The sequence below is a fragment of the Aplidium turbinatum genome, chromosome 2 (assembly GCF_918807975.1).
Source record: "Aplidium turbinatum chromosome 2, kaAplTurb1.1, whole genome shotgun sequence".
Taxonomy (NCBI): Eukaryota; Metazoa; Chordata; class Ascidiacea; order Aplousobranchia; family Polyclinidae; genus Aplidium; species Aplidium turbinatum.
This window is the reverse complement of record NC_137473.1, coordinates 40,868,676-40,882,108: the sequence shown is the minus strand read 5'-3', so window position 1 is coordinate 40,882,108 and position 13,433 is coordinate 40,868,676. Positions and strand designations below refer to the sequence as shown.

The 13,433-nt window shown below is 39.1% G+C and overlaps 1 protein-coding gene and 1 non-coding gene across 2 annotated transcripts in view; one reads left to right on the top strand and one right to left on the bottom strand.

Annotated features, from left to right (window-relative positions):
* Nucleotides 1-13,433, bottom strand: part of LOC145788112 (uncharacterized) — a 40,061-nt gene that overhangs the window by 12,170 nt on the left and 14,458 nt on the right. The window contains exons 12-15 of the mRNA XM_082599859.1: nucleotides 12,879-12,982; nucleotides 11,648-11,777; nucleotides 11,257-11,428; nucleotides 10,695-10,804 (exon numbers count right to left, since the gene is read on the bottom strand). Coding sequence (XP_082455985.1) covers nucleotides 10,695-10,804; nucleotides 11,257-11,428; nucleotides 11,648-11,777; nucleotides 12,879-12,982 — 516 coding nt within the window. The remainder of the gene's footprint in view (nucleotides 1-10,694; nucleotides 10,805-11,256; nucleotides 11,429-11,647; nucleotides 11,778-12,878; nucleotides 12,983-13,433) is intronic.
* On the top strand, nucleotides 8,897-8,969 carry Trnav-uac (transfer RNA valine (anticodon UAC)). Its single transcript has one exon. It is a non-coding gene; the product is annotated as a tRNA-Val (tRNA).

The following is a 13,433-nucleotide window of genomic DNA, read 5'->3' as shown; positions in this document are numbered from 1 at the left end:
CAAGCGCATACCCCGAAACCGAGAGTCGAATCAGCGCTGCTTGATCTTTCAGTTTTTTCGATCATTCATTCAAGGGCTTTACCAACGGTGCCATGGAGGCGAACGTAGGCTATGACAACGTTACAATAAAATAAATAAAGTACCCAATCAAGGGCGTAGTCAGGGGGTAATTATCCTCCCTGAAATATTTTGAATAAACATTTCACCTTACGTTACATCATCATTTGACAGAATTTTACAATGGCTTTGACCTGAATGTTCTCAGAATTCGCAATAGTAATTTTTCAAACTATTCTGGGGGAGGCCCCCCAGACTATCTTCTGGGTGCTTCGCTTTCGCCAACTCGTTGCCAGGCTCACTGACATGTGCAATCATAACCGTACGAGCCAGGGGGCAGCTCACCCCCTGTTGTCAAAAAACGTCGCATATTTGGGCAAAAACGTATAAATATTTTGGGAAAGCTATGTTACATGATAAGCTATTAACTGCTTCCTGATCTTTTTATGAATCTGTCCAAATCAGCCAGTGCTGTAATTCGTAACAAAAGCACAGGGTATACTATCAGATTTTCCATAATGATAAATAATACACAACTTGCAAAATACTAATCTTTATTCTACCATAACAATAACATGAATTATCAAAATCAAACTTGGGCGACGAAATTAAGTTCATGTTACACCCGTGTACCAATTGGTCCTCAAAGGGTTAAGTACCTACCGTAGTTGGTTAGTAGTAATCAAGAATCAGTAAGGATAGCATGATAGCATAGGCAAGGCAATCTCTTTGGAAAACCAGAGGGTATACTATAGTTGCTCGAAAAAAGCAGAGAGTATACTGCGTATACCGCCGTATGCCCTCGAATACAGCACTGAAATCAGCATGTTAATTGGGGCACCAACAAAATATGAATTTGCCTAAACTTGATTAATCTTTCTATGAAACTGTTCAAATCAACATGTTCATTTGGGCACCAAAAATATGAAATTACCTGAATCTGATTAATCCTTCCATGAAACTGTTCAAATCAGCATGTTCATTAAGGCACTCATTATCTCAAGCTTAATAGCCTGCAGATAGCTATTTTGATAAGCATATTTGGGCAATTTCAATATCGCAAATTTGGGCAAATTTTTGTTCTGCCCCCCTCAAATAACTTAGTCCCGTAGGCTACGGCTATGTGTGCAATAACACACATTCCCCCCCAAAATTTTTTTGCTGGCTACCCCCTTGAACAGTGGCGCCGGAAGCGTGGGGGGCGGATTTCCCTCAATTTTTCTGTGGATAGGGGGGGGCAGAGAGGGCAATGGTGCCCTTTTAAGGTCATGCAAACAACTGCACATTTTGCAATTTACATTTCTGCTCTTCGCTTTTAGCCTACTTGTAATCTTTCATTATTGCCTCACAATAATATTCATTACACAAAAGTCTGTAGCCTATCACAAAAGGTTACATCATTACAACATAGTAATAGCATGCCCTTTCGTGCCATTGTTTTTTGTATAGGCCTACCATTTTATATTATAACTCGATAATGAGCTGATAGTTTATTATCGCTATATATCGATAGCATTATCGCTACATCTTATCTTAAAACTTAAAAAAAGGCCTTTCAGCAACAAAAGTGCCCTTTTTTCATAATCCTGCCCCCCAGTCAAAAACCGCTCCGTTGCCCCTGCCCTTGAACCTAACTAATTTCTGGTCCTGCATGCATCGCAGCTAGAGATGTAAAACAACCTTTTTTTTTATCGTTTTTTTTTGTTTTTTATTCCATTTTTTTGGTTTTTTACATATTTTGACATTAAATGTCACAATATGTAGCAATTAAGGTTATCTCATTGCAATAACACAACAGATCATTCATCTGAGGACTCTGATCTTGCATAACTACTTCGTAGCAGACAAATAGACTCTTACTACATCAGATTTTTGTTAGTTTCATTAAATTTATTCTTGTTCCCAAATAAAATAAGTTCTCATCTTTGATGTTTGTTTTGTATCTTTCTCCTGCATTGCGGGAATATGGGTAAAACTTTATACTTGTCAGGAAAAGTATTATGAAGCATTTATTCACTCTGTGAACACTGATCAGAGCTGAAAAACTCCACTTTAAAGGAAAAATTGCTTCATTTAGGGTTGGTACCGGTAGTTACTACCAAGTACCAACAGTCAACATGGGTGGTGGGTATTTGAAAGGAACATTAACCTAAACCTTTTCTGACAAATGCACTTACTTCTGAGTTCTGACAGCTAAAAATAGTGATAAGATCTCTTACATTATGTCACAAATGATCTACGAGAAGCATCAATGACAAAGTGTCTAAGACCTTACAACACACGAAAGAAATACTTCTGTTTCAACATTTATAAAGCATATACATCGTTGTTAAGCTATCAGTTAAAAAGCATGTTTAAACAAGCTATTGGCAATAGCTTGCATTAGTAAATTACCACAAACAAGGTAATGTGTGTTCTGAATACTGCCATCCAGTGGCGTAGCCAAAGGGGGTTGGGGGTTTCAACCCCCCCCTTGGCACGCGTGTGACGTCACGATATTGAGAATGATGCTTTTAGTCTCTTTATGTCTCTAAAACCAAGTTTGCCTAATTTTAAACGAAACTGCATTAAAAGAGCGAGTTTTGCCAATGCCGTACCAAACATTTAAATATCAGAAGAAAACATAGAGACTTAGCTTTATTTCTGAAAAATGCCGAAGAAAACATGATCTTATCCCTTTGCAATGCCACCGGAAAGCACTATTTTACAGGAATATTCATACCCACATTTTTGTTGAAAATGCTCTCAGAATGCACCAAATTCAAAGTAATTTTTCAAAATTTTCAGACCCCCCACCGCTGGGTGTGGTCTTAGGCGAACACGCCGACGGGCTTCGCACGCCGGCCGTCAAAACCTCTCCCTTTCAAAATGCTCGCTACGCCACTGCAGTGCCATCTTGTTTTTGCCAAATTTTCGTCAACCCATTAAGTGTGTACAAGAATAACAAGTACCGGTATACTAACACGTAACACCGTAGGCTACCTTCCATAAAGGGCACTTCCATAAAAGGAAAAAGAAATTAACTCATGTGCATTATGTCATGTATCAAATTGCATTAATTCAATGTTTTTCAGCTCTACTGCCACAACCAGTAGCGTAGCCAGGAATTTTAAAAGGGGGGGTTTTGACGACCCAGCGGCGGGGGGTCTGGGGGACCCCCCCAGAAAATTTTGAAAAATTACTTTGAATTTGGTGCATTCTGAGAGCATTTTCAACAAAAATGTGGGTATGTATATTCCTGTAAAATGGTGCTGTCCAGTGGCATAGCAAAAGGATTAAGATCATGTTTTCTTAGGCATTTTCGGAAATATTAAGCTAAGTTGCTATGTTTTCTTGTTGCTAATTCCTGGCTGAGATGTTTGAATGTTTGTTATTGGCAAAACTCGCTCTTTTAATGCAGTTTTGTTTAAAATTAAATTAGACAATTTTTTTAGACTGAAAGCATCCTTCTCAAGCGCAAAGAGACTGAAAGCATCATTCTCAATATCGTGACGTCACACGCAGGGGCGCGGAAGCGGGGGGGCAGGGGGGCGGATGCCCCCCTGCCCTCAATTTTTCTGAAGATGGAGGGGCAGGGAGGCAATGGTGCCCTTTTAAAGTCATGTAAGTTACTGCACGTTTTGCAATATAACAATTTCTACTATTCGCTTTTAGCCTAGTTATAATCTTTCATTTTTGCCTCAAAATAATATTTACGGCACAAAACTTTGCAACACAGTAGGCTACAGGCCTTAAAACTCGTTTTTTTTCCGGCAGCCATCGTGGCCTACAGGGAGCTCCTTCTCGGCGGCCAAATCTGCGTGCTTGGAGGCCAAAATACAAAATAAAATTAACGATAGCACAAGAAAATAGAATTAAACTTGCAACAATGCTAAAATGATCACTTAAGTTATAGCGTTGTTGAAGTCTGGGCCTGGGCGAAGTCCTACAATAGAATCGTTGCACCACGCAATAACTGCTTTATCGGGATTGTAATCTAGTAGGCTACTGCGGGGCCATCTAACGATACTCGCACGAGTGTCTCCAATGTGGCTGATTTTAAAGAAGTTCGCCACTCACCTAGAATTCTGTTTAGCAACGAAAAACAACGTTCGACCAGCGGCGAAGCCAGAAAAAATTTTTGGGGGGGGGCAAATATTTGATGAAATGATGAGAACGACAAAGTGTTTGATTAGGCCATCGCCACCTGATGTGCAGTGGCGTATCCTGGTGGGTTGAGCAAGGGAAGCAATAAAACTGGTAGGGGTTAGAGCGTGCCGAAGGCACGCGTATTGTAGGGGGGTCCGGGGGCATGCGCCCCAGGAAAATTTTTGCAAATTTACACTTAAATAATGGATTATAGCGCTTTCTGGAAACACTTTTAGGGTGATATTTGTATGAAATTTATTAGCAGATAAACAGCTATTAACTTATTAAAGGTAGCTCGTACACACGAACGGGCAAAAAGTGCGGCTAAAATTAGAGAACACCCAAAACTCAGCTACACAAAAACTCAATAACTACACAAAAACCCAACAGAGTAAGCCATTCTGAAATTGCTCCACAAATTAGTTAAAAGAAACGTAAATCTTTTGCGTGATTTACGATTTGCAAAATTTATTGGTGTCTTTCTGTGTGTCTAAAACAAATCCTTGCGGGTGTTAATAGCCAGATGTCTTGGAAAACGTTATAAATTTCTACAAATTTTATTATATTTTAAACAAAGGGCTCAACTTCGGAATCCAAACTTTGAAAATTTGGGGGGGGCCATGGCCCCTTTCGCCCCCCCCCCTGGCTACGCCTATGCGTTCGACATGTGTTGACGATGACGGCAAGGTAATAAAATAAGTATTTCAATGCTGTGAAGGACATTACTAAAAGGATCATAATTTTTGCAAAATATGATCAAAAAATGTTTTCCCCTGGGATGTCAACTAACCTAGTTCTCCTTTTTAACAACGATTCAATGTCCGACAACATCGAATCGACATAAAAACGACAATATTGCCAGCCGATGTAAATTAGCACTTCGGATTAAGACTTTGTGAAAATAAACGTCGGGAATTACAAACAAGACTTACAGCGCTGGTGATCGCAGATGGATATATTCCATCAATACCGTAACAAATATTTCCGCACAATACAACGGTGGTGATTACGACGCGCCGACCTAATTTTGCATCACTCTTTGATACTACATATTTTCGACAGTTAATCCACGATCATTCTATTGCGAAATTAAACAATTGGCTAGAAGAGACCGGCGGCCAAACTTGGCCGATTGAGTAGGTAGCACCGGCGGTCATTCAAGCACTACTTAGCGGCCATGGCCGCAGGCTGCTTTAAGGCTTGACAGTAGGTTACATTATTATAACATGGCATGATGCTCTTCTTTGTATACCGGACACTTGTAGGCTATCATTACTCAATACATAGTGAGCTGATAGATTAGCATTGTCGCTATATCTTATCTTAAAACTTGAAAAAAATTGGCCTTTTAGTAAACAAAAGTGCCCTTTTTTCGTAATCTTGCCCCCCCAGTCAAAAGTCGTTCCGGCGCCCCTGGTCACACGCGTGCCAAAGGGGGGGTTGTATTACAGGCCCGTAACTAGCTTGGAGCACCAGGGGGGGCAAAAAGTATTCTAGAGGGGGCCCAACTTTTAGCTTCCGTATCATGTACGAAAACGACGTTTGTACACAATGTGGGTATATTTACGCAAAAATATTATTCGTAGGCTATTACTGCGTTTAAATTAGCACAGATTATCATAGAAACAGCAGCGTGAACTGGCATTATAGAGTCAATTACATGCTTTCATAGCTTAGGCTAAACAGTTAACTAATGACAACAGCATAGAAATTGAGAAGCAAAATCATTTTTAAAACATCCGACCATCAACTAGTGATAAAATGGTTAAAATTGGCATAGAAACCGCAATGAAATTTATGATTTTGTAGTTGATTCTTTTGTTGGCTAATCCATTGCCTTTGATGGACTTCGAGTTTGTTATAGTTTATTTACATTTTCTTCTAATGCGCTACATAAATCACACAAAATATACTATAGCCTACATAGAAAATAGGCGTTTGACTAAGTTATGATCAAATAGGGCTGCAGCTGCTGCACCTGTCACTCATCGTTTTGTAAATGATTGTACAATGTGTACATCGCACCTCATTTTCTCTACTGTAGTGCAGAATCAACAATCGTCTCTTCAAGATCAATCCTTTAATGATAATAGTGAGAATGTATTTCACCTCATCAGTGAAATGTAGCCTATCCTCTTCACAGATAGGTTAGGTCCTACCTTAACAGAAGGCGTGTATGGACTTCACTGAATCTATTAACAAAAACGTCCAGGTCTATTTTCTCAGTCATTTCCTTTTCAAACACTAACAGAACCAAGTTCGCCTGGAACATAGACCTGCGTGTAGGTTTGTCTATTCGAGATAAGACCAAGAAGCTTGTTTCACAAACCGCACTACTGGACCCTAGTGATGCCACCGTATAGCGGCAAGCTTATATGCATTCGAGAATGCCACTCGTTGATTGTAGGCCTACAGTTCTTTCAGTAGCCTACGATGGAATCCTGGTGTTCTGCAACTTCCACATGGTCAATTGGTCATGTAGGAACTGTTTTGAGACTTGCAATTCCGCTTCTGATGGAATAGGCCTACCTATCTTCAGTTGCATATATAGTGGAATGAGCGATTCATGGTCCAAGCAGTTTTCATTTTCTTCTAGAAAGGGCACGAACAGATGTGTAAAACCATAAATTGTAAGCAAACCATGAATCTGAGCTTCATCTCCAAACCTATTTTGTCTATCATAGCATAGCCTACATAAGTAACTTTGTCAAATCCCTTTCCTCCTCCATTCCTGCAGCAACTAGTAACTCTTCCATCACTAAGAAATCATTAAGGCGAGTAGGCTATTTAAATTACGCTTACATCTTAGCAGTGCTTCACCAGTTTCATGATCAACTTTTTAGTTATCTAATCATGCAATTTGTTGCATTCCTGCAGAAGCGCATCATATCCATCATCACTATTCGTAGTAACTGCATCAGGTTGATTGAAGCAGTGCCGGTTTTAGGGTATTTCGGGCCCTGTGCGGAATATGCTTTGCGGGCCCCAATGACAATGATCCAATTCAGTAGCGTAGCTTGGTATTTTGAAAGAGGAAGGGGGTGGTTTGACGGTCGGCGGGCGAAGTCTGACGGCGTGATCTCTGAAGGCGACACCCAGCAGCGGGGGGTCTGGGAGGCGTCCCTTAGAAAATTTTGAAAAATTACATTGAATTTGGGGCATTCTGAGAGCATGTTCAACAAAAATTTGGGTATAAATATTACTGTAAAATGGTGGTGTCCGGTGGCATAGCAAAAGGATAAGATCATGCTTCTTTTGGCATTTTTCGGAAATAAACCTATGTCTCTATGTTGAGTCTGGATGCAACCTATTTCGTCCCCTGAAAAGTTCGTAGGCTAACCCGATTTCGTACCCTGAAGTCGTGTAATAAAAAAAAATTTTGACCTATTTCGTCCCCTGAAAAGATCGAGAAATTTTGAAATGTTTGCGGCAACTCCGATCAGCGACTTCGGCTCTGTTGTTTTTTTTCTCGATCTTTTCAGGGTACGAAATAGGTTGCATCCGTTGAGTCTCTATGTTTTCTTGTTGCTAATTCCTTATTTGTTGAACTCACTTGTTAAAGTTTTCCATTGGGAATGACAAAATTACTGTAGTTTCTGAGTAAATTGCGGGCCCCCTAATTTGCGGGCCCTGTGCGATCGCACGGTTTGCACACCCCAAAGACCGGCACTGATTGAAGTGTCTATCAACTTTAACCATTCATTTATGTCTGTTTCGCGCATCTGGGCAGGTATCGGCTGACTTCAAAATTCCGAGTATTTTTTTCATCAACAAAGCGCAGAACTCGTTTTTAGGCATTTCTTTGACAATCTGTGGTGTGATATCTTGGAATCTTTTTCATGGTGTAATTAAACAAGTTTATGAGCAGGCCTCGGTCTTCATGCACAATTTTATCATAAGTACCGTACCTCGAAAACTCAGTTCATTTTCTGCCAGAAACTGCACTATTTTTCTATCTACTGCACTGTATAGTAGGTATGTAAGCCTACTCTGGATCTGACAAGCAATAAATCTCGAGTCTGTCTGTTTAACACAACATTCCACCACACCATTATTCTCTTTAATCACACTATGTTCACAATGAAACAACCCATCTGGTATAAAACTAAAAATTCAGCAAAAAGAGGTAGCCTAATTAATATCATTCTTCCCAGGGGGGCTAACATTTTTGCAGGGGGGGCTTCGCCCCCCCTGCGCCCCCTTAGTTACGGGCCTGGGTTGTAACCCCCAAAATCCCCCTTGGCTACGCCACTGGCCAGAACACATGCCTGAGAATGAAGAAGAAAGCGCAACAACGTAGTCGTAGGGCTATGCAGAAAACATATGCTGCTACCAAAGCACAAACACTTAGGAATTTCAGCACACCAATAAAACCATTTTTACTAGTTTAATGTTTTTCAAGAGCACTATAATGAAACTAAGCTGCAAATTGTAAAAAATGTGCAATTTTTCCAGAAAAACATGAAAAAAGCAAAAAAAACGCGTGTTTTTTTGGCCCAAGTTTTTTTTAAAAAAAAACACGTTTTTAAAAAAAAAACGGTTTGTTTTTTTTGCATTTACAACTCTAATCGCAGCATTGAAAAAAATTGTACAGCGCTGGCCTGCAGTTGCTGCTACGCCAACACAATATCCTTCCAGTGTACACATTGCAACAAACGAGAGCTCAAAGTAGCGATCTACTACTTTAAATTTCATGAAGCTTATGTCAGCTAGTTCCGTAGTGTAGTGGTTATCACGTCTGCTTTACACGCAGAAGGTCATGGGTTCGAACCCCATCGGAACTACATCTTTTTATTCGTCAATACTATTTTGGTTTTTGATTTATGTAATTGCAAGATACTTTCTAAATCGTTTATTGAAAAAATGATTCAAAATTTCTTTCAATTATTTGCACATATAAAAAATAGTTGTATCCAGCACGACATTACGCCTCGGTACTATCATTTACTGAAAGTGCGTTCTTGTGGCTGTCATTTCAACAAAGGAACATTCACCAGAAACGACCACAGCTCACCACAAAATATAGAATAAATATTTTATACAAATTATTTTGATTGGCATGATGTGAACTTGAAGTAATAATAATGTTTGTTTTATATAGCGCTGTATCCATCGCAGAATGGGTTGCTCCTCAGCGCTTTACAAAGCAGACAGTGTCATATTATTATTAGCCTACAATTATTATTATTACATTATTATATCTGAAGTGCAAGTGAATTCCTTACATACTCAGACAGCAAAATCCGTCATTTTTACATTGATTCAACTTCTGCAGACTTAGGCCTACAGCTGATTTTGATTTATAATCTTTTCAGAAAATTAGTTCTTTTTTATATTGATTTAACGTTTACAGACGTTAAATCAAAGTAAAAAGGGCTTATTTACCAGCTGGGAAACTGCTTGCTGGAGAGTGGAGAGGCATGTTTCTGCAAAAATAAAACTGAACAAAATTACGCTAGTTTTTTGTTCAGTAACGTTGTTTCTAAAAATTTCTTGTCATTGTCAGCTCGTAGTTAGAACTCGTTTATTTTTCCATCCTATCCTTTCAAAGAAAAGTCAACAAATGTTCAGCAAAACAAACGTTTTGAAAACTATATTGTCTTCATCTTCAGCGCAAAATGCTTCAGTCTCAGTTTCTGTGCAGATTTAATAGTTTTGTTTGCTCAATTACTCAGGTTTGATTTAATTCTTTTTTGCTGTAGCCTGTAACAAAGCTTGGTGCCTTGACCAGTAGTCGAATGGCAACAAGTCAGCAAACGTGAGACATAAAATACGACATCCAGATCCAATAAACTCAGTTTATAATGAAACTCTCCCATAATTATCAAAACTGGTCAAAGGCAAACGAAATCAAGGAAGACAAGCAGAAACATTCATGCAAGGGGTTCGATCTCTTACAAAGCACAACCCCGAAGAACTGCGGCAATTGGCTGAAAATCGCCAATTATTATGGAGACTTTTCATTGACGCTATTTTGTACCCAACTGGTGTGAAAATTATTATTATCATTATTATCTAGCGCAACGTTTACAACAACATATTTTGCTCTATACATAGATTTTGCTCTAAACGGAAAAACACAAAGGTTTTTTTACTGAGAAGCTTCAACAGAAACAAAATTTAAACAAAACCAAGAAAAACTTTTGCATTGAAACAAAATAAAATTTCCTGCAGACAAATTTTAAGGTAGATTTCTACAATGTAGCCCGCAGTATAAAACTTTAGCACTATAGTTATAAAGCAACTGCAATTTCAACTTTGCTGATCGTTTATGTGCAAAGAATCACAATTTGGAAACACCATGCGTTAACTAATATGGCTTGGATGTCATCTCTTCAACTTAATGCATTGATTGCTATTTTTATTTTTTATATTCGCTAGCTGCCCGGTAGCTTAAAAACCATAAACAGTTAAACACACTTATTTGTTTGTAACAAACTAACTAAAAAAATACAAAAAACGAAGCAGAGCGAGCTCAGTGAAAACAATGGCTTACTTTCAGGACTTACCAATGGTATTTACACACTGACTGGTGCAGTTTCCATTGTCCACTTGGCATTCGTCGACGTCATCAAGACAATTTTTTCCAGTAAAGCCCAAATTGCAAGAGCAGGAGGCGCTTGAAAAATGATGAAGAAGTGATATTGGCACTCGGCGAACTGACATTTCAAACAATACGACACACGCAAATATAACTTTTCTATGTTTAACAAAGCCTGAACGGATATGTTAACCCCGCACAACCTGGACTAATAAGCATGTAAGAAGTTGAGAAATAAGCGACTAGACTGGTAGAAGAGAAAAAAGGAAAAATGTTTGTAAAGAGCGTGCCACTCACTGAAAAACTGGGCTCTTTACGTTAGACCGGGTGTCAGATCAGTTATCAGTTTTAAATTAGGTCAAAGTATCGATGTATGACCAGCAGACTGTAGACCTCCAGTATCAATCGTGGATAAAGTTTAATGTCAGACTTCCTTATTTCTTTCTTGTAGATTAGATTAAATTTTTGATTTATAACATTGAATTTTATTCATTTTATCTTTGCGGAAAGACATCATGGAAACTACTTACGTTTCACCTGAACTGACGCAACTTCCGTTGTTGCATTCTTTATTCTCACAAAGATCTCCCTCAAACTGACACGTCACGCCACTGTAACCATAGTAACAAAGACAAGAGAAGCTTTGGAATCCTTCGATGCACCTCCCATTCAGGCATGGATTGCTTGCGCATTCCCGAATATCTAAGGAGTGCAAAGACTAAAGAGAGTTTCCATCTTTCCAAATACTGTAGGCTAATAGAAAGTTGTCCACTCATTTTCCAAAACAGCAAAGATTGTAACGGAGGTGGAGGCTTAAATTGTAATCCCAAAATCCAAAGATTTCAATTATTTTTTATAACTCCGACCCAGGGATTGTTTAAAATAAATTCCTTTCCATAAATTCGCATTGAGATTTCTCACCAAAACATTTTCTTCCGACGAGTTCAAATCCAGCTGTGCACTCGCATTGGTAGGATCCCGGATTGTTGACACACAATTGATTGCAACGCCCATTGTCTGTCGCGCATTCGTCTATGTCTACACACGAATCCTGGATATATAAAACAGTGCAAATATTCTATGGTTCAAATTACATTAGTAGTTTGTTACCTTTTATTCACGTTTTACTGTTAATTAATTGTAACCACCCTAACAAGGGTAACAGTCATTTGGTAGACAGACATTTGGTCGAGTCATTTGGTTGACAGACATTTGGTCGACAGGACGTTTGGTCGACAGGCCATTTGGTCGACAGAACGATTCATTTTAGGGTTACGGTTAGTTAACTAACCTTAACCCTACACCTAACCTAACCCTAACCTAACCTTAACCTAACCTTAACCTAACCTTAACCTAACCTAACCCTAACCTAACCTAACCTAACCCTAACCTAACCCTAACCCTAACCTAACCTAACCCTAACCTAACCCTAACCTAACCTAACCCTAACCTAACCCTAACTCTAACCCTAACCCTAACTCTAACCCTAACCCTAAAATGAATCGTTCTGTCGACCAAATGTCCTGTCGACCAAATGTCTTGTCGATCAAATGTCATTCGATCAAACGTCCTGTCGACCAAATGTCTGTCAACCAAATGACTGTCGACCAAATGTCTGTCGACCAAACGAACAGACACCCTAACAAGTAGGGTTTAAATAAAGACTGAAATGGTAAAGAAAAAAAAGTTTTAAGAAAACCTCATAAAGTAAATGCTAAGACGAGTTGGTGAACAAAATAATGATAAACAAAAAATAAATAAATAATTAACAAAAAGTAAACGACAAAACTCGATTATTCCGTATGTTTGGTTTGGTTTTGAATCTTCATCCCCGGATTGACAAAGCCTTGATAGGTTATTCCTGGTAGTTTCGCATACTTGTAGAAGCTTTTGACGCGGAATTATTCCATCCACTGGCTGCCACTGAATGGAGACCAGTCCTAAAATGCGTTGCTCAATAGCACACCCTGACAACCAAAGCAGCGTTGCGTGATCTAGAGTCGAGCGCGTAACCATTGAGCTAACGGGATGAAATGTCTTTAGTGACCCATGGGAGAGCAGGAATAACGCACAGGCGCATACTGGTATAAAAGAATTAAAAAGCAACGAAATTTACTACTGTATTTACTTTTAACGGAAAACTGTTTCTAACCTGTTGTCTCTCGTAACCATGGTAACATTCGCAGGAGTAATTTCCAGGGGAGTTGAAGCACTTTTGGTCACATGGTGACGTTGCAGTTGCACACTCGTTGATATCTGCCAACAGCATGGTTCTTTTTAAACTGGCAGAAGGTCGATGGCGGTATCACATTCGATTAGCCTGCTACTCGGCAGGCGCGAATTATCATTCAAGTCAATTCTTGGATACCTCGTAATATAGTATCAAAAATGAAACAACTGCAATCGGCAGAGTGGTCTATTGGGAGAGGGCTATTTGAGTGGCACTTGTAAGGTTGTCTTATTTTTTGTGGCCATCGTACACGTCCGTGTCGTAGCAAAACACTTAATGACAATGACATGATTAAAAAAAAGAGTAACATAGGGTTTCTTTTTTCAAGTCCATTTAATTTATATCTTGATTAACAGACATATCTCTGGATACTACCAATTTTTCAAAAACCTTACGTCCTTCTTTTTATCGTTTTTTAGATTTTTTTTACATATTTGGCTTTTTACTTAGTAGCCTAGGCCTACTACAGCATAGTAT